Genomic DNA, 26399 nt, shown 5'->3' on the forward strand with positions numbered 1-26399 from the left:
GTAGAATTTCTATTGGTTCGACTTTAATGAAATTTGGGATGACAATCTTTTTAAAAGGCCCAAATATAAACTTCATGGAAATCCATGCACTGGCAATAGAGTTATTACATGCGGACCGAAAAACATGGTGAAGACAATAGGCGCTAACATTATACATATATGCTAACGCGACTTAAAAAAGATAGGAATTAAACATGGAATTTCTATGTGCTTTTACAGTTCGCGACCAGCAGATACAGTATATATCAGATGGACATAACAGGTAATATTTTCTGTAACTGTATTGTGAAACCCCACCACTCAAACAACATTTCTAATGACTGAATTATCGCTAGTCAACCAAGAAAACGTACGTTACTGCCTACCAATGAACATCAAAATTACAAACACATTTGCAACTAATTGTAATGCACGCTTAGTAGATGTAGTCTAGCAAGCCGTTGTATGCAATTTGTTACCGTATACATCTATCTACCTTCAGGAATGCTTTTTGAAAATAAATTATCTTTTATTCGCATTTTAGCATAAAGGTAGGAAATCGTTGTGTGAACAACTCACGTAACGATGTTACTAAATATCTTTAACATGTGGTCAAGAAGAAAATAAAAATTTCCAAGTCAAGGACTGACTTGTTTTTGTTGTATATGTTGGTAGTCCGAGCGGGATTCCACACAATGCTGAATGTTAGGCGCATATAGCCAATTAGAACTGCAATACGGCCGTTTCCATATTTTACGATTACAGAACAAGCGCTAAACTGACGTCATTCTGCATAAAATATGGAAATCCATCGTACCGCGCTTTATCGTTTTCAAAAGAAAGATCCTCCTCAAAGAACCTGTTATCAAATTTCGTATTAATTTCTCTCTGAACTTCTTTTTTCCTTGGGTAACCTACAGGCAGCTCAGTGCAGCGGAAATGCAGGCAGCTCAGTGCAGCGCAAACTACAAATTTAATGAAGAAAGACATTGAGGAATGAAGAGTTATCAAAACAAGACACTTTGAGCGCCTACGAACCTCAATAATCTGTATAGAAAGCTAAATAGTGTCTTCAGAAGATTCTAAAAGAGGAATACCGTACAACAGAATTACCGAGACTCAATTCATTGTGCTAATGACTATCTATGTGATTTTTGCTTGTTATTTACTTTTGTATTTTCTGACATTTTATTCTATGTTACTATCTAATTTTGTTTTGTTGGATTTATGTGTGAGCCACCTCCTCGATATTTTCTGTACAGGGGTGTTTGATGAATAAACTGATAATAATAATGTTCTGGATTAGCGACAAGGTAACTGAGATCACGACGTGTTGTGGAGGATAATGTCATACGTCCACACAGAAGCACGGTACTGCACAGATGGTTTTTGAAAATCCCATCTTAAGTCGAACCACATTTTCCCATTAACAGCAACGAAAAAAAAAAAACTGGTTTACGTGGCCAGATAAATTCCTTTTTATAAAATGATCAATAATATCGTACTCAGACAAAAAATACTGTAAATGTACACTCTGTGAAATTGAAATTTCAGCACCGTGAAGAGGAATATGGAGAGCATACTTAGAGAAATGATAGCCAAGAAGTTAAGGCCAGGTGTCAAATAGCTTCATGTGCGTGGTATTTCCCACCAAGCTTCTTGCGTCTGGTACCGCAGAACATCCGTGGCCTTTGTTGGCTGCGAGTGTCTCTGTAGATGGCGTAAAATCATGGCCTACACGTGCTGGATGGGGGTAGAAATACTGCCATGGCAGGCCAAGAGAGTACGTCCACAACACGAAGACACTCAGAGGAAACCCCTGCGCCATGTGTTCGGGCGTTGTCCTCCTGAAAAATGGCGTCAAGCACCCCCCCCCCCCCAAGTAAAAAAGAGGATAGCAACTGGGTTCCAGAATCTTGACAACATAGCGGCAAACAGACTGCTGTTGAAAAACACCAAAGACGACCGACTACCAAAACTGATCGTCTCCTACATTATAACACCAGCAGAGCGTAGAGTATGACGTTCAACAATGGCTCTAGGATCATTGCCTTCACCACGTCGTCGCCACACGTGTATGTGACGATCATCGGTCCCCAAGCAGCAGTGGGATTCATCGCTTTAGACCACTCGACGGCATTCCAGAAGCTATTGACAATCGGCATTGGTCAGGGATAATCGACGGAACGGCAGGTACCCTTCTGCCAGTCAGCGTGCAATGGTTCGACGGATAAGACGATCCTCCGGTTTTGTAGTTCGTCGTGCTCTACTGCACATCAGAAGTCGTACCTTCCCGCAACCACTGTCGCTAACACCTGTGCACTGTGTTATTGTCAAGGCCCACAAGTTCTGACACAAGACGGAGCGACAATGTAGCCTCTTGATGGCCAACAATCCCCCTTCTGTTGAAGTCTGAGTTGCTGATATCGGTGTCGAGTGTGACGTCTCGGCATTCTCTACAATCTCCTTGCACTCTGAAATCGCTTCTTGAGAGACAGAAGCCTGTTAACTGAGTCACGCACGCGCTGCTTTGAACTCCACGATCTCAAGTTCATCTTTATATCAACCGAAGCTTCCGCCCGATTGGTCCCGTATTTTAATCATTTGCATATCTCAGCGCAACTCATACGCCTACTGGTTTGCATGCACTTCCGACTTTTGCGCGCTGCAATTTCAATGTCACATAGTGTAACTTATTAACACTAACCTTTTTATTCTAATAGGGATGCAATAATGACAAACAATTTAGAGAACGCAAGCGGCACTACAGGAATGGTGGCGCCTCCGTAGCCAGGTGGGAAGGAGCAGTAGTGCGTAGCATACGCTTCTTGATTAGACCGGGGTTCGAGCCCGCCACCACCAAATACGGAGGATGCGGAAAGGTCAAAGGAATGACCACCGCATATTCCCGGAGCAATATGGCCTTAGTTGCTAATGCTCCTAAAAACCAAAAAATAACAATAACTACAGGAATGACTTGGTCACACAGTGAAAGCCTCCCATGTATACATCACCATTGACTAAGTTCTGGTTTCGTAACCTTCTACATAAGGGCTTACTTTTTTTTTTTTTTTTTGGTAGTTGTTGGCGCATCGGCTTCTGTGGCCATAGTGCACCTCCCAAGGTTTTTGCAGTACTTTGATCCAAGCCCGAGGCGGGATTCGAACCCGCGACCTTTGGGTTGCCAATAAGGGCTTACCGTTAGCTTTACAGTTCGCTGTCTAGTGTGATAAAATGCTACTATGTAAACTCCAGTTAAAAGTGAAATCCCGTTACAACGAACTTCTCAGGGGTACACCAATCATTTCACTGTACCGAAATTTCGTTCTAATGAATATATCGCTCAAAATTATTAAAAAAAAAAAAAAAAAAAGAATCATTACTTGTATAAATAAATTCTGCTACACTTTTCTAATATTTACAAGTACAGTAAAACCCCCGTATCCGCGGGGGATACGTTCCAAGACCTACCGTGGATGGCTGAAACTGAGGATATAAGCGAACACCTGCTGACCCCATATATAACGTGTTTTTTGATTTTCTTGTACATACATATAAAGTTTAATTGATAAATTAAACACACAGTAAGACATTACCGACATTAATACGGTAATAATAAAGTACAGCAGACTCGGTTTATTTTATTATTATTAGCTATATGGTGCAAGGAAGCCTGAGGCTTATGCTGCCCAAGCCAAAAACAAAACAATTACCCTGAGAGAGAGAGAGAGAAAATCACCAAGAAAGATGATATCCAGCTCAGGACATATACAGTATCTATCTTTTTTTTTTTTTTTTTCAGAAATCGCGAAAATGATGGGCAAACGCGCACGAGTTGTGCTTTCAAATTATTCAAGTTTGAAAACGGTGAATCCGTTAAATCTCTAAAGAACCATCCATTATAATGTTGGTGATTAAACCATACGCGACATTGTAAAAAATAAAGGGAAGCATCGTATTGGATACGCGAGTAGTACGTGTTAAGTTTTTTCGTTTTTTTTTTTTTTTTTTTCCGTGGTTAACCGCGGGTAACTGAATCAGCGGATACGGGGGCACATATGTAGCTATTTCGGCTATATGATACATAAATATCGACTTTAATAATAAATAAATAAAATGACAAAATACCTGTACTAAAAAAAAAAAAAAAACCCAACAATAACACCCGAGTGTCGTTTTGAAAGTTTTTTTTTTTTTTTTTTTAAATAAGAAATGACATACATTAGAGAAAATTTCATTAAAACAGTATTCGTTGCAATGGAATTTTAATGTAACTGAATTAAAATGCAGATTTTACTGTAATACGCCGCTTTCTCTGATACTCAAATAAGTCTGTAGAGTAGTTATAATGAATTCAAAATTATAAGTCAGGATTTACTGTAGGGCTATTCACTGATTCCATTAGAATGCCGCAAGGTAAAAATTGACACAACAGGTGGAGAAGCATTAATAGGGTGGTAATTCCGGATTGTTTACTTCTAACCCAACCAACCGGCGGGGTCATTGCGTGAATGCAAGAGTCCTTCGTATATGATGCCCATGATTTATGGTTCTATAATTAATTTTTAACAGAAACTGCAACTATAATATCCCCAGAATTACAAATTCAACTAATTAGATTATCTGGTTGCTTATTATTAAGAGATAGGGACGAACATTATTCATACCTGGCTATGAACGTCACGACTACAGTTTCTGAGAACAATTTCAATTTAAATAAACATGTATAACGGACACAAGCAGTGAAGGCAACGTATCTTCTAACAGGAAAACCATTCAACCAGTGGAGAAGTTACCATGCTGCCAGGTGGGTCTCATAACGTTTGGTGCGAATAGTCGTTAAAAACGTATGGGGAACCTGTTTGTGAATTTCTCGGGGAGGGAAAAATTTCTAGTTTCGCCATTGGTTTCTACCTCAGGATGCCAGTACTAAACTGTGCGAAAAGTAATTGAATGCATTTATACACATACAGTACTTGCCGACTCTCTCTCTCTTTTTTTTTTTTTTTGCTACAATTTGCATTCACTCGGCACACTGACTAACTGCAAAAATTTACAGAGCAAATATGTCCGTTCTCTGATTTCAAAAAATATTGGCATCACCGATTTTATTTTCAAAACTACGAATTGGAAAATTTTAATATCTTACTTCAAGACTGATTCAATTCCCGACTTCTGCGTGAGATTACGAGGTATCAAAGGGATCTTCAAAAGTAGCTCCCCCCCACCACTCTCCGATTATATGTAAGCGTCCCAACGGTCCAGCCCCTTCCGAAAGCATCGCTAGAAAGTCTTCAACAGAATTCTTATGGATGAGCCAAGATCAGATGAATATAGAGAGTAGGGTACTGCAGGAATGATTCTTTTTTTAGACAAAAAATTTTTGGAGAGTGTGGTGTTTGCAGGAGCATTGTCATGGAAGAAGAATCATTCACTATTTTCAAACAGTGGTGGCGTTCTCTCCTACAATCGGAACAAAACCTCCTCTTTATAACAGGTTTCAGCAGTGAACGTTTTGGTCAGCAACATTCAAGTCTGGGAACAAATTTTGCTAGCACTTACATATACCTTTAAATAGTTTTATTTTTATTTAAAATTTTTTAAATTTATTAAAAAAAAATCACGATTTGTATATTTAGTAAACTGATGAAAAAAATCATACAGGCACTTCTCAAACCGAGAATATTCCTTTTCTGCGCATCCGCCATATTTCCTATTCATCCTCAAATCGGCGCACTGCAAAAAACAATATTCAGTGCTCCAACTACAACATACCGTATATGGATAGCCTATACCAGGGGTGGCCAACTTAATCTGTGATGCGATCTACTTTTTTTCTTCAAAATGTGCCGCGATCTATCATCTCAAGAATTTCATTGCACATGGTTAAAAAAGTTAATCAACACATTGAAAAATGTTGTTTATAAATTTTAAAATTAAATACAATTCAAAATTCTTATTTTAAATTCATAGGTATGTAAATTTTTAATTAATGTGAAGTTTGTGTCTTCATGTCATCTGCCAAGCTTTCAAAATCGGGGATTACTGTGATAAGGCAAATCGTAAAGAATTTTCTGTAAGTCCGTAAGAGTACAGTGATTCTTCGTTTTTTTTTTTTTTTTTTTTTGTTAGTTGTTGGCGCATCAGCTTCGACATAATCTACCTCCCAAAGTTTTTGCATTTTACTCTGATCCAAGTCCGAGGCGGGATTCGAACCAGCGACCTTTGGGTTGCCAGGCAGGCCCACTTTACCCACCTGGCTAGCCCGGTCGGCCGATTCTTCGTCTTTGTTTGTCTCTGATGATCTGGCTTTTAGGAAGATATCGTTTCACAATGTAATAATTTCATTTTCAAGTATTTCGAGATAATTGCAGATCTTGAAGAGCACTTTTAATTTCATTTTTGTTCTTAAAATTTTCAAAAAGAGAATCTGTGATTTCTAAAAATGTGTCTTTGATAAATTGACCACCAGAAAATGCTTTGCATTAATTTGCAAGAAGATGACTCACTTTAAATGATGCTTCAGTTGCCGCTTGTAAATTAGGTGTCATGAAGAAATTTTGTTGTGGGAATAATTTGGATTTAAGTTCTTTTAATTTATTTTTCTAAGGTCACTATTAGGCGGAAAATCCCATTGGTATTTACCATGGAGTGCATTGAAGTGCCTTTCTAAATTTCCTTTTTCGGGTATAGCCACGGAAGCATTGCAAATCAAACAACATTTTTCCTTTATCATTACAAAAAAATATTCTAATTCCCACTCTTGAAGAATATAATACGTTTTACTCTTTTTCGTAGTATTAATTTTAAATCAAAGGGTATTAAATTAACGTATAAGTACTGTCCAGTTATTAATATTAAGTAAGCTAAATAAGAATTCAACGCATACACTATGTTCTCCACAACGTAACTGCATGATTTTTTCACAAGACGGCCGCGCGGCGACAAGAGTAGTCACGTAGTTCATCGGATTTGTAACAGGTGTATGCAGTGGAGCGCATAATAATAATAATATTTAGCTTTTGACTAATATATTTTTTATATATATTTAAAATTCGCCGTGATCGACCGAAATTAGAGCCGCGACCGACTTGTTGGCCACCCCTGGCCTATGCGATATGTATGAAAAAAAGAGAAGAAATAATAATTTCCGCATTTCCACCTGTCCGATTTTAATGAAATTTAAGGTGACCCAACAAATACTGGCAAAAGAGCAAAATATATAATTTCATGAAAATCGGTCCACTGAGAGTCGAGTTGTTCAATGCGAACGGACAGACATGGTGAAGACAATAGGCGCTTTACGCTTATATGTGAAAGTACCTAAAAATGTAATAGTGTTCACCTCTGCGCGTTTATTCAATATTTTTCATTCCAGTAGCGCACGCCTAAGAAGGCTACGTTTAAGATACGTACGCGCTGTCGTACACATAGCAGACGTAATAATAGCCGTGAAGTTGACTGGCCACTTCGATGTCAACTGGACAATTGGCAATTTTCTGGTACCATGTAAGAAGCAGTTGTCGGTGATCTGGGGAACCGACAGCCGTGGCTATATTAGTGGAGGAGACATAGAGCTGTTCTGCAAGAAATGGATCTGAAACGTCACTAGCACACATTAAATACCCCATTTTTCTCTTACCGATTGTGATGTCCCTGCCATTTGTTTGCCAGGGTATAAAATATATAAGGACTGCAGTGGAATAAATAAATTTTCTGTTTATACTCCGAGATGACCACACAGTCAGAGGAGTTCACAAGATCGAAAGAATACAAGAAACAGCACCGTATTTAGCGATCACGAACTTGAACCGAGGTCACCCAAAACACGTGCATTTATGTTTAGTGCTATTAGATGTGCGGTGTCATCGTCCTTCCTGCAAACGTCGATAAATCATGGTATTTTACGATACTTGGCTAATTCATAAACACGGCTCACATTATAAAGTAGTAAATGCTGTCAGCGGTTGCCCAACTGGTCTTTTATTAAGGAGGAACCGCTCATTCTACACCATTTTTTTTTTTTTTTTTTTTTTTTTTGCTAGTTCAGCATAAGCTTCAGGCTTCCTTGAACCATATGGCTAATAATAATAATAATATTTTTTCCCGTCGTTTTTCTTTGTTAAGAACATTTCACAAGAACTTAATCACGACTTCCTTCCAAGACTAAGCACGCTCACGGACACAATTTTCCATAAAATAACACTGACATGGGAAAAGTCCCTATCTTCTGACTGCTTTGGCAAATGCGATGTCCGCTCAACCAACCCAGAAACACTAGTAGCATGACTTACTTGATAACAGTACAATATCAGAATTAATACAACAAAACAAGACGCTGTTTACCTTAAACTGATGGATCGCACAATGTGTTGTTTAAACAACTATTTACGAGGCGCACGTGAGAAATAAAAAATAAAATAAAAAAAAAAAAGAAGAAAAGAAGCAACATCGATCTTAAAATAAAGTTTCCAACTGATGACGGCACGGCAAGTACGATGTTTAGATTGCAGTAAGGCAAAAGGCCACTAGGTGTCAGTATAATTGCACCAAACTGAGTGTATTTTAAGCCATTTTGCAAAATAAAAGGAAGATCAAAGTATCTAACGCTAAAAATGTATATCTCCGATAAAGATTGATAGAAATCTCAATATGAAAGGGTCACAATATTTCTGTCAAACGTTTTAGCAAAATGTTAGTAGCATTCTTATCAAATTACCAGAGACTAACGAGCAGAGCAGAAAAAGCCAACTATTTGTTAATATTCATTTTATATTTATAAAAAAAAAAAAAAAAAAAAACTGATTCATCGGTTCTAACTGGTAATAAAAGCTTATTTCAACAACTTGTTTTTCCTCTTATATTTTGCATAAACAATATTCCGAAATTCTCGAGTTTTTGTCAAATTTATTAAAAGTATAACAGTTTTTAATTTTAATAGAACTGTATGTGCAGTAGACATCAGGTTAAAAAAAATGGTGAAAGAAGACTTAAAAGTGGGAGATAAACTGGAACTCAATCTTGAGAAAATAAAAATACAAAAATAATACGCTCGATTAAAAGCCTACATCTTCATGAACAATACTGGTTTTCCTCAGGGGGCACGACCCACTGAACTTCGGATGTCGTCAGCGGCGTCGCTCCAAAGCTACTTCGACCTCGGCCAATCGAGGAGATCGTCAGCACATTCCACCAATGAAAGTGGAATAATGCAACACCGTGAGGGATTTTTAACTATCCGTCTTCGCTAAAGTTTTTTAAAAAACATTCGCCCAACCGCCAGAAGGTACGGAAGATCCGCGTATCCGGAGTGGTACAACCCGATTATCCCAAGGACACCCGCCAGGGACCATATAGGATGCACGTTTGTGTAAAGTGTTAAAGATGCCACTCCAAGTAAACGTGGGAAAAGACAAACGCATCGGAGAGAGGATAAATCTGCATGTTCTACCTCAGTGACTGTGGGATACGGTGTTCGCTTGGAAGATGCCGCTCGCCTTTTACACGTCAACACAGGTAATCGCACTCAAGCGCCTAGGACGGCAGTGAATTAGGACATCTCCAGCGTGAGAAAGAAAGCCGCTCTATCTTTCTCTAAGTCCAGAGTACCAGCATCATGCCATCATCTCAACGGGTAAGTAAAGGAAATGTGGTGCTCCCTAAACTATTCCCTCCGAGGAGGTCAAGAGAACGTGTTATTCGCTATCAGCGGGTTGCTCAACGAACCTGTTATGTTTGTGTAGAATATCGTCAGAGAGTGAAATTTGCACTTTCGTTTCTTTTAAAAGTGGAAAAAACATAAAGAAAAGAATTAAGAAAATTTTCTTTGCATAGATATACGGTTAACAAAATTATTTTCTTTCGCAAAACCATTAAAATTAACGCTAAGAAAGCAAGTGTCAACATCTGATTGAAAAAAAAAAAAAAAAAAAAAAAACACCAAACAAACCATAAGTTAATTAAAATTACAGTTGAACAAGTAATTAAATAAACTATTAAAGCGCCATTTTTATTACTAATTTTAATCTAATGGTTCTGGTAGTGAATATTTTTTTACAGGCTTGACTGTTTCACTCCCCCCCCCCCTCTTGGCAATTCCGTAATTAATATTAATATTTCATGGAATTTAATTTACATTTTTGGTAAACATTTTATCGCCAAAGGTGCTAAAAGCAATAATAAAAAATAAAAACAGAGAGAATTAGAAATAACAAATTAAGTAACGCATGCAGTGCGTTACGTTTCAGGGGCGTTTTTATTACTTAAATTAATTGCATTTTTTCTTTTTTTGTGATTAGTAGAAGCGAAAAGTGAATAATTAATTATTTTGTTAACAACTAATTATAAGATGGATAGAAGTAAACTGATTAGATTATATTTTTTGATCACAGCAATCGGATAAAATTTCAATGTGCACTTCCTTCCTATGGTTAAATTAACTTATAACACACATCATATGCAACAATGCTTTATTTTCTGAAGGTTTCTAGATGTGTTATTCAAAATAGCATTGCACAATGCTTATACACTACCCTACAAAAAGTAGCTGGACATGCGTCAATTTCACATTGACATCACTATCACTGACCTCGATAGCATATCCGCCTCCAGTAGCTGTTTTCATTTTAATGCACATTCCTTCCAATGATATTAACCTCACGGCTTTCACGTTTTATAATTTAATAAAATAAACAAATAGCTCAGATTGTAGTATGCTGTCAACACTTTCGTAATACACTTTACTTATTTCTTCCTAAATTTTAATAACCTTTGAAATATAATACATACTTCATGTTTATGCTGGGGTGACATAATAAGCAAATAGTAATAACTAATTATTTACGTATTTAGTAAACTGATAACAAAAAAAGTTTCTCAAATAGCAATAAAATTAGCTACACTGATTAAAGAAATAATATTATCATATTATTTCTTTAATCAATGTACCGCAACAAACATAATATCTATTGCTTCAGCTAAAATTTACGGTATATAAACAGCCTATTCGATATGTAATGAAAAAAATAATAACTGCTGTATTTAAATTTTTCAATTTCAGTGAAATTTGGGATGGCATCACCAATTTTTCTAAAAGATGTGAATATAAAATTTCATAAAAATCAGTCCAGTGCTTTAGCGAATAGGCTACGTTAAAAAAATTACCGTGGATTTGGTATGCGACCTGAGGTTGGGAATTACTGTTACTGTCTGAACAAGTTCAAAAACACAATTTAAAACTCAAAAGGAAACTTTGATTTTTGTGAGGGATGGGGAAGGAATCGCAGCTATACCATTGATATACAAAGAAAATTTATCTTATCGTGGAGGGGGGGGGGGAAGATGAACTACTTAGGTAATAAAGGATATTTTATGAGAAAAAAAAAATAAATAAAATTAATAGCGGTTTTAAGAAACATCGGTTTTTCAAAAGACAAATTGCACGAAATAGTTATTTTTTGAAATATAAAGAGGGCCACAAGTTTTTTAAGTCAACATACGCATTTACGGTACATTCCAGGCGCCTTCGAACTTTTCTTTTTAAATTAAAATTTTCATTTTCGTAATTAATTTAATTATCTCTTTTAAGTAGCATTCTAAACAGATGCCATAATTAATTTAATTATCTCTTTTAAGTAGCATTCTAAACAGATGCCATAATTAATTTAATTATCTCTTTTAAGTAGCATTCTAAACAGATGCCATAATTAATTTAGAGAAAATTCAGTGAATCCAGAGATATGAAAAAAAAAAAAAAAAACCCTAGTGTAATTTCTATTTTTCTGCTTTTAACTGAAAACTGGAATGGCTCAACAAATGCTTCTAAAAAAAGTCAAATATAAAATTTCATGAAAACCCGTTCGCTGGGGGTTGAGTGTCGCAAGCGGACGGACATACTGTAGCTACATACGCTTATGCATTTGCCACCGCACCCAAGGCCGGATTAACCGAGGTGCAGTAAAATAAAATAAATTTTCTGTTTATACTCCGGGACGACCAAACGGTCAGAGGAGTTCACAAGATAGACAGAATACAAGAAACAGCACCGTATTCAGTAATCACGGGCTTGAACCCCGGTCACTCAAGGCACGTGTACTTATGCACCCGCGCGCCTGACCACTAGGCTAAGGCGGCAGTTGCGAAGGGCTCGCCTAAAGGTACCTAAATTCGACCCTGAACGCACCTAATAATTGTGTACTGCTGAAGCGAACTACTGGTTCTGTTGAATGAAACGGCCCAACAGTTAATTATTCTTGAAATTAAATTCCCACTTCACCTATCCATCCCTTCCAACAGTTTGTCTAGTTCTTCCTTGAATTTATTCAAACTACCCACTTATTCTGGGTCTTTTTCTCTATTCGTCATCCCTGGCAGGGTCTACAGTGTTTCTCAACTTTTGTTAACACGACATACCACCGGTGGAGAAACTACCATATGGGCAGGTTTGACAACGGGCGTGGGGTTGGTTTTGCATGGTCGTTAAAGGACACGAGAGGAGGCCGTTTTAGAAACTCGCAAGCGGGGGGACTGCACTGTTTTCCCCGCAAACACTAGTTTTAAACCCAAATTTTTCGATCATGAGCGTTTTAACGTCAAATTAAAAATCACTTCGACACAGGCATAGTCTAGGAGGGTGGATCATAAATGCTTACAGTTTCTTGTTTATACAATTTTTTTTCTTGCAGTACTTGTTATAAAACACAAACTTACAGTTTATTCCTTTCCTTCTACATTAAAGTTACTTATACTTTACAGTATGGGTAAACATTGCTTCTGTTTACTTCTGTAATTTTAAGATTTAAAATTATAGACTCAACCGCGAATCCATATGATTATCTTAAAGCGTTTTATGCCCAGCTGACCCTTAAGAACATTTTTAATTTTAAGTGGTCGTAAAGGAGGAATGATATTTAGACTTAGCTACGAAGTGGGACGATTAACGTGCAAAGAAACAAATACAATAAAACATCACTAATTCAGACTAACAGGGCAGAGGGGATGGTCCGGAATCACTGAAGAGTCAAAGTTATAGAATATAATATGTAAATATTTTCAGGTCGTAGTTCATAAAAGCGAGCAAATTTATTCATAATCTAGCAACATGTGTGGTATAAGGATACAAATATACTGAAAAGAAAAAAAAAAAAAAAAAGGAAAGAAAAAGAAAAGAAAACTCAAAATAAAACTGCATACAAAGAATTCAAATCGTACGAAATAAGAATTTTAAACTTAATTAATGCATTAAACATCAATAACTAGAAGTTTAATAATCCCCCCCCCCCACTCAAATCGTTCAAATTATCGAATTTAAGAAGAGTATCGAAACTTTTAGCTTCGTGTAATTAACATAGGGCAGTCAAAATACAAACTAAAGGAAAGCTGGAACTGGAGAAAAACGTTTCGCTTTGACCAAGATCTTAAATCTTAAGCGCAGATTATATATTGTATCTGATGTTTACTGAAACAGTGCAATTTCCCGCCTTTAAAAAAGAACATTTCCAACTGATATTAATAAAAATCGGTCACCGCAGCCTTTTGAAGCGAGGCTGCGGTGCCGACCCACGTTGAGCAAATCGAATAATTGACTTGTTTAATTAGCTAAGCTGTGGGAATCTATAAGTAAGCTATAGAAGTGGGAATCTATAAGTTCTCGTTGCACTGTTTTCAGTAAACATCAGTTAGTGAGTTTTTACTGTTAAAAGTATTACTTCCCTATTGTTTAATAGGTGGGTGGAGGGGGTTAAGCAAAGGAATACCGACTCTGGAGATCATCAAATATTTAAAACAATGCAAAAAGAGGGATGGCAAAGTGAGAAGATACAGAAACGTAACTTTTAAAGAACAAAAAGAAGGGGAGGGAAGTAACGTACGTTACACATGGAGTATATAAATACCGCGAGTTTAACTTACAAGTAAAATAAAGAAGGCATTATGGGACTTGACAATATAGGTGATTAATTGCTGGATGAGCTAAATGCAATGGAGCCTGATGCAGTGAAGGTAGAGATCGTCAAATTGTGTGACTGAAAATTTGTTATTATTCTTATTAATTTCTTTTTAGAGGTTTTTATAAGGCAAATAAATGAGTTTAGTTTTTCTTTTTATGGGTTAGACTTAATTCCACAAGACATCCAACCTAAATATGATTTCATTCAATCAGGGGCATTAATTTCCTTGATCACTTTAAAAATCTCTCCTTTTTTTAAAAGCCATTAATTGTAGTTCGCGTTGTCTGATTCTTATTCTTTTTTCTTGCTGACAAAGTTCAATTAGATTGTGAGCAATTTCTTCAGCTGCGCAATCAGCACCTTCCTCCCATAGTTCTTTGAATCCTTCTCCAACATTCCTAAGCCAGATTCAACATCATCTGTACCTCTCCTCTAAGGAATCCTGGGGAATCCCAAAGGGGGGGGGGGGAAACACCCACACATTCTGGTCACTAATTTCATTCTAGGATGCTTTAAGACTGGCTACAATTTCTAGAATGCTAAAATCTTTCCAACAGTCCCAAGCAAATGCAGAAGAATCAGCATCAGCCCAGAATAACTGATGAGAGAAAAACCTACTCTTTCCAGATGCAACTGAAGAGACCTTTATACGCTCATGTTGTCATCAATGGTACTTGAGTCCAAACTCCAAATGAGTGACACTAGCATATTGCAATTGTGGGCAGGGAAATATCTAATACTGAACTAATGATGAAATATAAATCAGTTCTGAGGATGAACAAAATGATTACATGTTCCTAAAGTTTGGTATCGGCTTTGATGCAAGCCTCGGTACAGCTCATCTTTTGCTGTGAAAGAACAGTGACATGATGATAATTTTTGAAAATGTAAATTTCTGCACTAAATTTACAATGCATAGTAAATGTAGTGATGTAATAATATCTACATTAAAATTTCGAAAAATGCCTTTTTAACATACCTTATTTCAATTTACCTCTGTTGTTTATGTGGACTGATGTAAAGCTCACTTTAATAACAAGATTTCTTAGATGCACGCTTCTTTCCAGGTTTGTTATAACCGAAAAACTGCTTATCGATGTGTCACTGACAGTAAATGAATTAGATTGGCAGTGGTTGGACACCACCAATCTGAAGTCAGGCTACAGTTTTTATGTCTGACCACTACAATTTAATTTGATTACCACAAGTAATATGTTGATAAATACAGTTATAATAAAACCTAGAAAAAAGCATGTTTCTTAGGAAATTTTATAAATTTAATTTTAATTTCAAGTCAACTTTGCATTAATCTACATAAAAGACAGCATTAATTTATACCAAAAGACATTTTCTGTAATATTTTATCTAGATATCTATTATATTGTCCTATAAGAGACTTGAGAAACAGATGCTTGATTATTTTGGACTACTGCTATGAAAATGAGCTGTCTTTCAGATTCATATTTTCTGCAGCCTATGAGTATACAAGGTGTGATCAAAAAGTTCAGGGATTGAACTTTTTAACCTTGAAATTTTAGCATTGTAGCAAATTGTGACTTGTTGCAACATGTTTGATGATATCTGTAGTCAGTCTGAATTAGAGTATGTTAAACAGAAAGTGTTTTATGTCATTTTTCACATTTTAAAATAAGTGATTTTACTTGAGCGGTGAACTTGCATCAAATTTTGTTTAAAATTAGGAAAAAGAGCAACAAAACTCACAAAACATTAGAAACAGCTTTCAGAGAAAAGATAAGTGTCATTAAAAAAATTCCCACTTCACAAAACTTAAAGAGGGCTGTTAAATATTCTTTCATTCATGGTGCACAGGTATATCAAGAACTGGAAATCGGTGAAATAATAAGCACTTAAATCTGCATGGAGTGTAATCCGCCTTCAATTTCTTAAAGAATTAGAGATTATTCTCAGATGTTTTGTGGTACTTCCTGTACCACTTCTTTTTCAGTGACTAGAAAATTAATTGTCATTATTCAGCAAGTATAAAAATATTAACCAAAACAAAGGTATACAGATAGACAATAACCACATACAGTGAAACTTCCCTTTAACGGACAGCCATGGGGAACGAAAATGTGTCCGTTAGAGAGAAGTGTCCGCTAACAAGAAGTCTGAGGGAGAAAAAAAAAAAAAAAAAAAAAGAAAGAAAAATCGTTAAACGTTTAATGTAAAATTAAATTAAAATATATTCAGATTTTGAACAATATTTTTGTAAATAATATACAATTACATACACAAGATATAAAGAAAAATCGTTAAACGTTTAATGTAAAATTAAATTAAATTATATACAGATTTTGCACAATATTTTTGTAAATAATATACATACAATTGTGCTATGCATATTATGACTTTATCTTAAGAAAAATACATACAGTAATCACTTATTTTCTTCTGCACCTTCTTCCGGCTGATAATTTTGTTTTCAACATTTGTTTAGAGTGAAGAAACCATCGAAAGTCCTTCAGTATCTTCTTCAGCAGCGAAAAACATTTTTAAACGATTGATTTGTATGAGCGCTTCTATTTTCATCGGCGGTTCGTCGTTAATATGTTCTTCGACAGAATGACCTCCTTCCATTTCTTCATCCTCATGAGGAACTTCTTGAAAAATATCGATGATAATGTCGTTGATATCTAGAGCATCATCTTCTGTAGTGAGGTTTGCGTCTATATCTTTGTAGCCAGGGTCACTTGTGGTGGAAGTATTGTACATTATCAATAGATGTTGAAGTTCTTGTTCTTCTTGGTGCTCCACATTGCTGTTCACAACTTCAATTTTTGCGTTTGAGAAGCCAGACTTTACAAAACAGTTCACGACAGTTTGTTTTCTAATTGCGTTTACTGAAGAGGAAATCCATTGAATCGCATCCAGGATGCTGATTTTCTTTGCAAGGTCACTCGCACATGTTACATCGTTCATGTTTGCAATGAGATGTCTTAAAACATGTTTTCTGTAGTGAAGTTTAAATTTTTTTATTATCCCTTGATCCAAGGGTGTGTGTGGTGGCAGAAAAATGATTTGAATGTTGGACAATTCAATGTGCGGGTGAGATGCAGCATTATCCATGAAAAGAATAATTTTTCTGTTTTGACGAATCATGTTTTAGTTAAAGTGACATCCATTCGCTCATGATATCTCGTGTCATCCACACTTTTTTATTAGACTTCCAGTCAACATCCAAAAGATTCAACTTTATGCCCTTGAAACAACGAGGATTTTGTGTTTTTCCTATAACAAGAGGTTGTTCAAAGTCTCCCAGCATATTTGCACACAATAGTACAGTCAAGCGTTCCTTAGAAATTTTTCCGCCCTGGCACTTTTCGTTTTTTAGACTCATTGTTTTTTCAGGAAGAGCTTTAAAAAAACAACCCTGTTTCGTCACAGTTGTAAATATCCTTAGCTTCAAAATCACGACATAAATCTTCCAATTTGACGGTCCACTCTGTTACAACCCCAGTATCAACAGATCCACCTTCACCACTTACGGTTTTCCAAGAAATTTTATGCCGAGTTTTGAACTTGTCTAGCCATCCCACAGAAGCTTTGAACTCATTTACTCCCATAGATTTCGCAACCTCAAAAGCCTTTTCCCTAATAATACGTCCATTAATGGGAATTTTTTTAGCACGTGCGCGACAAATTTGAAGTCCAACAGTTTTTGGGAATGATTTTTGAACCTGATCATTTCCGTGTTGCCAAAATTGTTTGAGCAGTTCATTTTTTTTCCTTTAGGATGTCGCTTACCTGTGTCTTCCCGATTTTGAATTTTGCAGCGAGATTGCGAACACTATTTTTTTGCCGATCATACGCATTAATGAGTTCGACTTTATCTTTTAAAGTTAAATGTTTACGAGAAGACATTGTGCACTTCACACGACACTGAACAAAACTGAAACTGAAAAGACTAAAGGCCGACCATATTCTCCCCCCCCCCCTGCACACACTGAATTCATCAGAAGTTTTACACGTGCCTTAAAATTCTTGAAAAAGGGTTTAGAACCGCGACGTAAACCTTGATAAAATTCAGAGAATCGGAAATAGAAAATAAACACACGATTGAGGCAACGTGGAAGAAACGTTCCTAGAAAACGGGCCGTGAGCTATCCCGCTGTCCGTTATGGGGAGATCAAATTAAGTGCTAATCTAAACGAAACAGTGTAGATTGCCTGTCCGCGTCCGTTACAGAGAATGTCCGCTAGACAGAAGCTGCAAACACGTTAAAACCAATGGAGGTGAGTTGGGGAATTTGAAAATGTCTGTTGTAGAGAGATGTCCGTTAACGAGAGGTGTCCGTTAGGAGAAGTTTCACTGTATATATTTTCAAAAGCAGAGTATTAGAGCAGATAAAAAAAGAACCTGCCATCCCCTTTTCTAACATAATGTTGAACCCATCCAGACAATTAAGATGGTCACAAAGGTTAGCCACCAAACAATGTGTAATAAAAATTAATGGGTAATAAAAATTAATGTGTAATCAAAATTAGCAACTTTATGTAAATCATATTGCCATAATTTAATAGTTATGTTTTACAATCACTGAAGAAGTGGTATAGAAAGTACCACAAAATGTTTGAGAATAATCTGTAATTCTTTAAGAAATTAAAGGAAGATTACTCCACACAGATTTAAGTGCTCATTATTTCACCAATTTCCAGTTAAAGAGGGCTGTTTATCTGCTAAGGATGATCCTTGCCATAACCACTCTTCCACTTCAAAAACCAATGATTCAATCACTTGTGTTCATGATCTCATCGGGAATTACAGCCATTTAAATATCCAAGAAGTTGGAAGTGAAATTGGTATTTCTTATGGGAAAAGTTAATCAATTATTGGCTGACTCATTCCCAAGATTTCAGAAAGAGTAAACATAGTTTAAATCACAGTCTATCATGCAAATGTGTTTTTTCCAGCCCATAATCTATTTGTGGGGAAGGCAGGTTAAAAAATAAAAGTTGATTGAAGGCGTTTTATATTTCCATTCAGCAACTACGTATTAAAATTAGGACATTTGTAAATTTAGTTAATTTACAAATTTAGAATTTGTAAATAAAGTTCATATCCAATGCCATAAGATTAATTACATCATAACCAAGGCAATCACTGTGCCAAGCAACCTCCAATCCACCAATCTGGTAAATTTAAGAAACTAAACTTTAAAATTTAGTTTCCCACTCTTCTTTACAGGAATCACTGCTAGCATGAAAAATTTGTCAGAGGTCTCATTTCTATTTTACAAATTTGCATATATAAGAGATGGTAAATTTCATGAAGAGTAGAACTAAATCATATGTTTATGTCATGCCAAACACAAACATTTTGAACAGACTAGTTTTTCAAGCACATGACAATTGAGTTACTCACATAGTTATACATCATATATTTTAGTGAGGATACCAATGATACAAGCACAGCAGCACCACAGTAATTTCACTGGATGAAAGCATGCTCCTGATGTGTAATGAACACAAGGTGCACACAAGGGCAACAAGATTAGTGAATGGAACAAAGGGGTGCGCTTACGAAGAAAGGCTTAAGTTTTGCAAATTACAGTGTCTGGAGACTAGGCACCAGCGAGGTGATCTGATAGAGGTGTATAAAGCCTTGAATGGTTTAAGCATGCTCAATGCTGATGGGATTCTTCCTCTAGCTCAGAAAAATCACCTGAGAGGGCATAAATTCAAATTGAGGAAAGACAGATGTAGGATAGACGTGAGGAAATTTGCCTTTAGCCAGGTGGTTGGTTGGTGGAACAGACTTCCATCCCTTGTGGTGGAGGTTGATAGCCTAAATAAGTTTAAGGCTCAGCTGGACAGGTATTTGGAACGAACAGAGGGGTGAAGTGGAAGTGGGTTTTTTTTTTTTTTGGCTGATGCTGCATAAGCTTGCTTCCTTGCATCAAATGCCTCTACTAATGCTAATGCTAATGCTAATACTGGCAACAGATACTGAACGTGGGGGCGCACTGAATATTCCATATATTCATTCCTTTATTTGTTCTCTTCTTCTAAACATAGTGTTAAGGGTACATGAGGAAAGACCCCTTTCTTCGGAATTTGATTGTTGAAACAAAGGTATTACAAATGTGCTTTTTTTTTTTTTTCTTTTTTCTTTTTTGAATCAGCAATTCCATTGACTTTACCCATTGGTAATCATGCAAAATAGTATAGAACATATTAACAACTTTGACGGTCATTCTGATCCTACTGATTGATATCAGGTCTTTGCAAGGTAATGTGAGTTACTTTCAAGTGAACAGAATTGTTTTCTGTGTAAAGCGAGAGTGAAGGTTTCCTATCAATGATTTGTTGAATATTTGCTTGTAGAGATACAGAGGACATAATCCCATTGTAAAAGGCACTATAAAACTGCACCTAAAAAGATACCTGCACGAGGAAAGAGTCTGAATATGTGGGCTAGAGAACTTGCCAACTAGGCACCTTAGAGAAGATCCAACTGACATATACAAGGCTCTAGATGAGAAAGTAAAATGAATGGGGCGAGGGAGGAGGAAGAAAATTTCACCATTATGATTCCAGAACTAGGGGCATAAATAAATTCAAATTATGGGGGGAAAGAGTTTTTAGACTGGATTGCACAAAGTTTTCTTTTAACGAGTAAGTTCTTAATGGAATAAGTTGCCTCCATTGGTTGTTGAGGCTAACATCCGAAGGTCAGCTGGATAGGTACCTAGACATGGAACAAACTAAATTGATAGTTTAATAGCAAGGAAAAAAAAAAAAAAATTCAAAGGATCTTGGCAATTCTTGCCAGCATGTAAAATTTATGAAATTACCAGGATTTTCATGCATTACACACACATCCCTGATTTGTGATGACTGCAAAAGCACATGCTAGCAACAATTACTGTAATCAGAAAATCTTTGGTTCTTAGTTTATTAACAATGGGATAAGTATTAAAAGAGATATCATTATTAAGGAAAATTATATTCTCACTCTATTAATGTCATAATCTATGTTAGTATTCACTTATGGTAAAGTAACCTTTTCATATGTCCTGTTGTTAAGATAACTATAATCCGTGAATCTCACTTATGAATGAGGTCACATTTGGGCTTTATTGTGACAAAATGTAGCTAACCTTTTTTTGCTTCGATGATGCTATTGTGTGAGTTTGCCTGAGTTATGAATTATGCTGAATTCACTTTAGACACCAAGTCAATACTGAGTAAAATCAAGCACTGTTATTTTATTACTCCTATCAATGGCCCTATCAAACCTTGGGTAACAATAGCATTCTCTTTCAATTTTAGAAAAAAGGAAGGAATATGCTACCAGATCAATAACAATGTTCTTGCTTATACTTTAGTATGACCATTAAGTCAGAGAAGTTTACAATAAACCATGATTATAACTGTTATTTGTATTTAGTAGTCACATGAGCTTGAACCACAGAATTATTGCATTTGTTTAGGAGATTGTGACAAATTAAATGAAGCAAGACTTGTACCGCATATTTAACTAATAAAAATAAATAATTTACAAGTTAACAACTTCACAATAAATAGAAAATCCCAATGTTTCCACTAGAGGAATCCCCTCCTTTCCCCACCCTACTGTAGCATATGAGTTAATGAAAGAGTAAAAGCTACTGCTGGATTTGTTATAAACATATAGTAGACTAGAAAAATGTAAAACCATTTTGTAATTAAACAATCCATCAAATTTAAAAGAGCAGTTTTTAATTTAATTCCCCCCCCCCCCCCTTTATATTCTTTAGGCCTGATATAACCAAGCAGTTAATAGAAGTACAATAGCATAAGGGCTTGAGATGACTCTGGTCTGATTTCACATGACCACTAAATACAATTTATTATGATAATATTCTTGTCAAATAACTACCTGTAAATTCCTGAGTTTACAATCACTTGTTTTCTAAACTCTGTTTATACTACAGTATTACTACATCCTATTTGGTCATCCCCGAGTATAGACAGAACTTTATTATCAGAAACTTCTTGGTCACTATTTAATGATTACCTGTGATTATAGGAAACTGTGACTATGACATATATAAACATTTTGGCTTATAAAGGTAATCACTGGTTATCTCAGAATTCCTTTCAAATATGTATCATGAAAAAGGAGCACAAAAAAGAGCTGATGGAGATTCAGAAGGAAAATAATAGTTGGATATTGTGCAGGGAAAAATGTTTGTGCATGGTATAAACTGAAGAAATGAAAGCTCAGAGGTGAAAGTAGGCCAAAGAAACAACCACATATGTATAAAATACTAACTGACATGAGTTAATGTGTATTTTATATGGTTGGTTACCTCAATTGTATCATCAGACTCTAGAAAACAAGTCTGCAAGTGGCCACAATAGCTTGTGTTCACGATCTCATCAAGAATTACAGCCATTTCAATATCTGCAAAGTTGGTAGTAAAATTGGTATTTCTTATGGGACAAGTCAATCAATTATTGGCAAACTCATTCCCAAGATATGGGAATGAGTCAGCTTGTGTTTCCTTGACATGTAGAGAGCTGCATTCTATGTTATAGAAGAGCTACAGCCTCAAGCCTCTGACAATAAAAACAAATGCACATTAAACCTGGGGTGTGTGTATAGAGTGTGTTTAGTGTCAAATGGCACCAGGGGTTTCCCCATCTCTGCTTTGGGTTGTGAATCAACGAAAATATATCGTTTTGAGAAATGAGTTGTGCTGCACGTTCTTCCCGCCTGATGGACACAATTAGATATGGATACCCAGAGAATCCTTAATGCCTGATTGAAATGTCAAGCTGTGGTATTGGAAGGAGGAAGTATCAGCCTGTTTCTTGTGGTACAGACTAGGTCCACTGCATAGAATCATGAATGCTACCTCCTACATCACTATTCTGGACTGTGTAACCTACATTGTGGCAATTTTATAGACGTGGCCCTTACCCTTCCCAATAGCAACACTTTATGCCATGGAGCAAAGAATGTGAATGTGACTTAATGAGGATAAGAATGGAACATTGCAGTGATTGGCATCGAGCTCAGATCTTAACCCAAATGAATAATTTTGGGAAAAACTGATATACAGAATTAAGCAAGGATGGTTCAGAAATTCTTTAAAAGAGGAGTGGGACACAAAGCCACCAGCTTTCTACTAGTCATTATGGCCAAAGGCAGACTAACATGCCATTAATTTATTTGAACAAATATTTGTTTTGCGAATAATAAAAAGTATTCCATGACTTTTGGTAGGACAGCATACAGGGTGTATCATAACATGTGGGTTCTACTTCAGGGATGGATTTAGGACTTAAAAACAATTTAAAAAAAAGTTAATGTAAATGTAGGTCTGATTTTGCCTTGTTTCTGAATTACAGCCATTTCTGTGTTCCAGTTAATTCTTTCCACAAACTGATTTAACATAGCTGGCTCCATTCAACTGTTTACAAACAATGCTTGATATCTCATAGAGGGCCTTGCTGTAGTTATGTAAACAAGAACCTGTGGTGTTCTTCGAGTGATTTCAGTTAGTTCTCCTGACAAGGGCACTTTTGGAGCTTGTTATTAATATTTGATACTGTGCATTTGCTATGATAACAGAAGCTTATTCAAATCAAGATATGGCAGACATGCACCTCATGTATGGACTTACTAGATGCACTGCAGCTGAGGCAAGATGTCTGTATGCAGAAAATTCCGTGCCATGTGCCAGATAAGAAACTTTCAGAAAATATATGAACATCTTGCAGAAACTGGTTCATTTAGAAAATGAGTTTTGGATGGCAGTCGATACATCAGCACCAGAAGGATAACAAGAGCAGAGAATGCGTGTGTGTGAAGAATTTTATGGGACCAACAGCTTTATCCATATCTTCAGAGAGTACAAGGACTTACTGAAGCTGACTTCCTGCACGAGAAGCCTTTTATATCTGGTTTCTGCGGATCTGTACTCATGATCAGCATTTTCTGTCAGCTGTATTGTTTACTAGGAATGACGTAGTCAATTTTCACAACACTCATTGATGGGCTGAAGAAAATCTCCATGCCACTGTTCAATCAAGACACCAGCAACAATTCAGCATGAATGTATGGGCAGGAATAATTGATGACAATTTAATCAGGACTATTGTTATGCTGGGAGATTAAGAGGAGCATCTGAAATTTTTTAAAAGAACATTTAAATTAGTTGTTGGAAGAAGGTCAGGTAACAGGTCCAATGAAAAAAACTTAAACCTGTTATTTCTTTTGTTCCCAAAATTTCCACATATATCACCTCATGAACTACATATCCCACTGCCTGATTTTACTAACTTTGATGAACTTTTCCAAAGAAAACCAAAGATTCTGTTCACATGCAACAAATGACTTGATGTCATTTGCTGCATGTGCTTTAATGCACAATGGTGCTCCACCTCATTTTAGCCATGTGACTAAAAACTTTTTGGATGAGCAATTCCCTAATAAATGCATAGGCCATGCAGGATCTGTTGCCTAACCTGTATACTCCCCCAGATCTGAATCCATTCGATTTTTACTAGGGCTAGCTGAAGGTCATTGTTTATTCCAGAAAATCTGACAGGCACCTGGAACCTTTGAGTGAGTGAGTGAGTGAGATCTATGATGAGGCATTTGCAGGCTTGTATTCAGGTGCACATGATCATTTTGAGTATTTCATGTAAATGTAAGCAGATAGTTTCTGAAACAGAAATAGGGATGTAACTCAGAAACAAGGCAAAACCAGACCTATGTTTATATGAACTTTTTTTTTTTTTTATTGTTTATAGGTCCTAACACACACCTCCTGAAAGAGAACTGTAAAGCAATTATTTTGAATTTAATATTTTTTAAAAATAACAATAAAGTGCAATTTCTTCTAATTTTTGTTTTTATTATTTATTTTTTAGGTTATTCCTCTGCTGTTTCTATCAATGTGTCATCCCCTATTTGGTATGTGTAATGTATCAGCTGATTTTTCTAAAGAGGTCAAGCATCAACCACAAAGTCTAAGAGTTGAATCTAAATCACAAAGCAAAGCAGATGGTAATGAGCCAAAACCTGCAGCAAGTTTCTTCTTCACCAATGTTGGGCCCAACAGTTTTGAATATCGTGCTATGTTTAATCATGGAAGCAGTCCATTTAATTCAGAAAAAAACTTAAACCCGTTATTTCATTCATTCCCAAAATTTCCACATATACCACCTCATGAACTACATATCCCACTGCCTGATTTTCCTAACTTTGATGAACTTTTCCAAAGAAAACCAAAGACTCCAACTACATCACCACCAATACACTTCCCAAATTTCCATCCAAACATCCACAGGTTACTACATCAACCTCACAGAGATATAACAGCACAGCCAACTGAATCACCACCACTGACTATATTTCGAAGAACCGATAATGAAGAACCACCTCCTCCTGAACTACCACTAGCTTTTCCAAAATATGATATTATAAAGGGAAAAACAAGAGCTGAAGATTACCCTAAAATATTTCGTTTCAATGAGGAAAGAATAAACATCGAAGATTTTGATAAACTGAAAAAGCAAAAGACTGTATTTGGAGATTTAAATCGGGGAGATGCATTAGATCCAGAAAAAATTCCACGCCACAGTTTTCTTATCCTCCACGGAGGTGTATTTACAGTAAGAGAACCTCCAGCATACAATTCTGCTGATGGACTAAATGATATAGATAAAAAATCACTACCTGGCATTTTTGAAGTCAGGCACAAAGAAGAGAAAAAACTTAAGTTTCAAGGCTTTTCATACTATTACAGAACATAAGTTCAGTAATAAATATGTGACAACTGTTTTTTCAAATCAAATCAAAAGCGTGCTTTTTTTTTTAACATCAAGTAGTGTGTTTCTTTATATTTTACTGGAAGGGAGCCTTAAAAAATAAATTGAGATGAAATCTATCTACCAATGGTTTTATAATTGAATAAATAAGCAAAGTAGGCAACCTCTCCTAATAAATAAACCAGAATGACAGTACTGAAGTTTTTATCAGATATTTAGTTCTCTAATAACACTATCTTCTGCCCCCTCCACTTGTAAATAAGAATGCTAATCACTACAGAGAAAATTAACAAAAGCTACAATGAACTGTTAACAAACAGCTTTTGTATAAACTTAATTTTTCAAGCAATAAATTGATGTCTGATATTACTTCAAACAGAAGTTAATATGAAGTTCCAAGGAGAGCATTAAATATCTTAGAATTTTAAAATACAGGTTAAGTTTTACTTACAATAAGTATAACATTAAAAAATGTCATCATTAAATTTCTGACAATCAATTAGTACGAGATAAACACAACTACACCATAATGTTAATTTATAAAGCTGCTATATTTTATCTAGTAAAAAATATGCCACAGTGTACAGACATCATACATTATAGAGATGTTACAATTGTACAAATTTAATGATCATTAGAAAAAATAAAAACAGCAATTCTATATAAAAATTCTTTATATAGAATTATC

At 35.9% G+C, this 26399-nt stretch overlaps 2 protein-coding genes across 4 annotated transcripts in view; one reads left to right on the plus strand and one right to left on the minus strand.

Annotated features, from left to right (window-relative positions):
* Window positions 1-26399, minus strand: part of Naa15-16 (N-alpha-acetyltransferase 15/16) — a 386157-nt gene that overhangs the window by 91346 nt on the left and 268412 nt on the right. The gene's annotated exons all lie outside the window — the stretch shown is intronic.
* Window positions 9291-25704, plus strand: LOC150090619 (uncharacterized). Its single transcript, XM_090379098.1, has 2 exons — window positions 9291-9613; window positions 24812-25704. The coding sequence occupies exons 1-2, from the start codon at window positions 9596-9598 to the stop codon at window positions 25694-25696; spliced, it is 903 nt and encodes a 300-aa protein (XP_090235224.1). The 5' UTR covers window positions 9291-9595; the 3' UTR covers window positions 25697-25704.

Source organism: Mastigoproctus giganteus, chromosome 1, assembly GCF_048544385.1.
Source record: "Mastigoproctus giganteus isolate SK-2022 chromosome 1, ASM4854438v1, whole genome shotgun sequence".
NCBI classification, from domain to species: Eukaryota; Metazoa; Arthropoda; class Arachnida; order Uropygi; family Thelyphonidae; genus Mastigoproctus; species Mastigoproctus giganteus.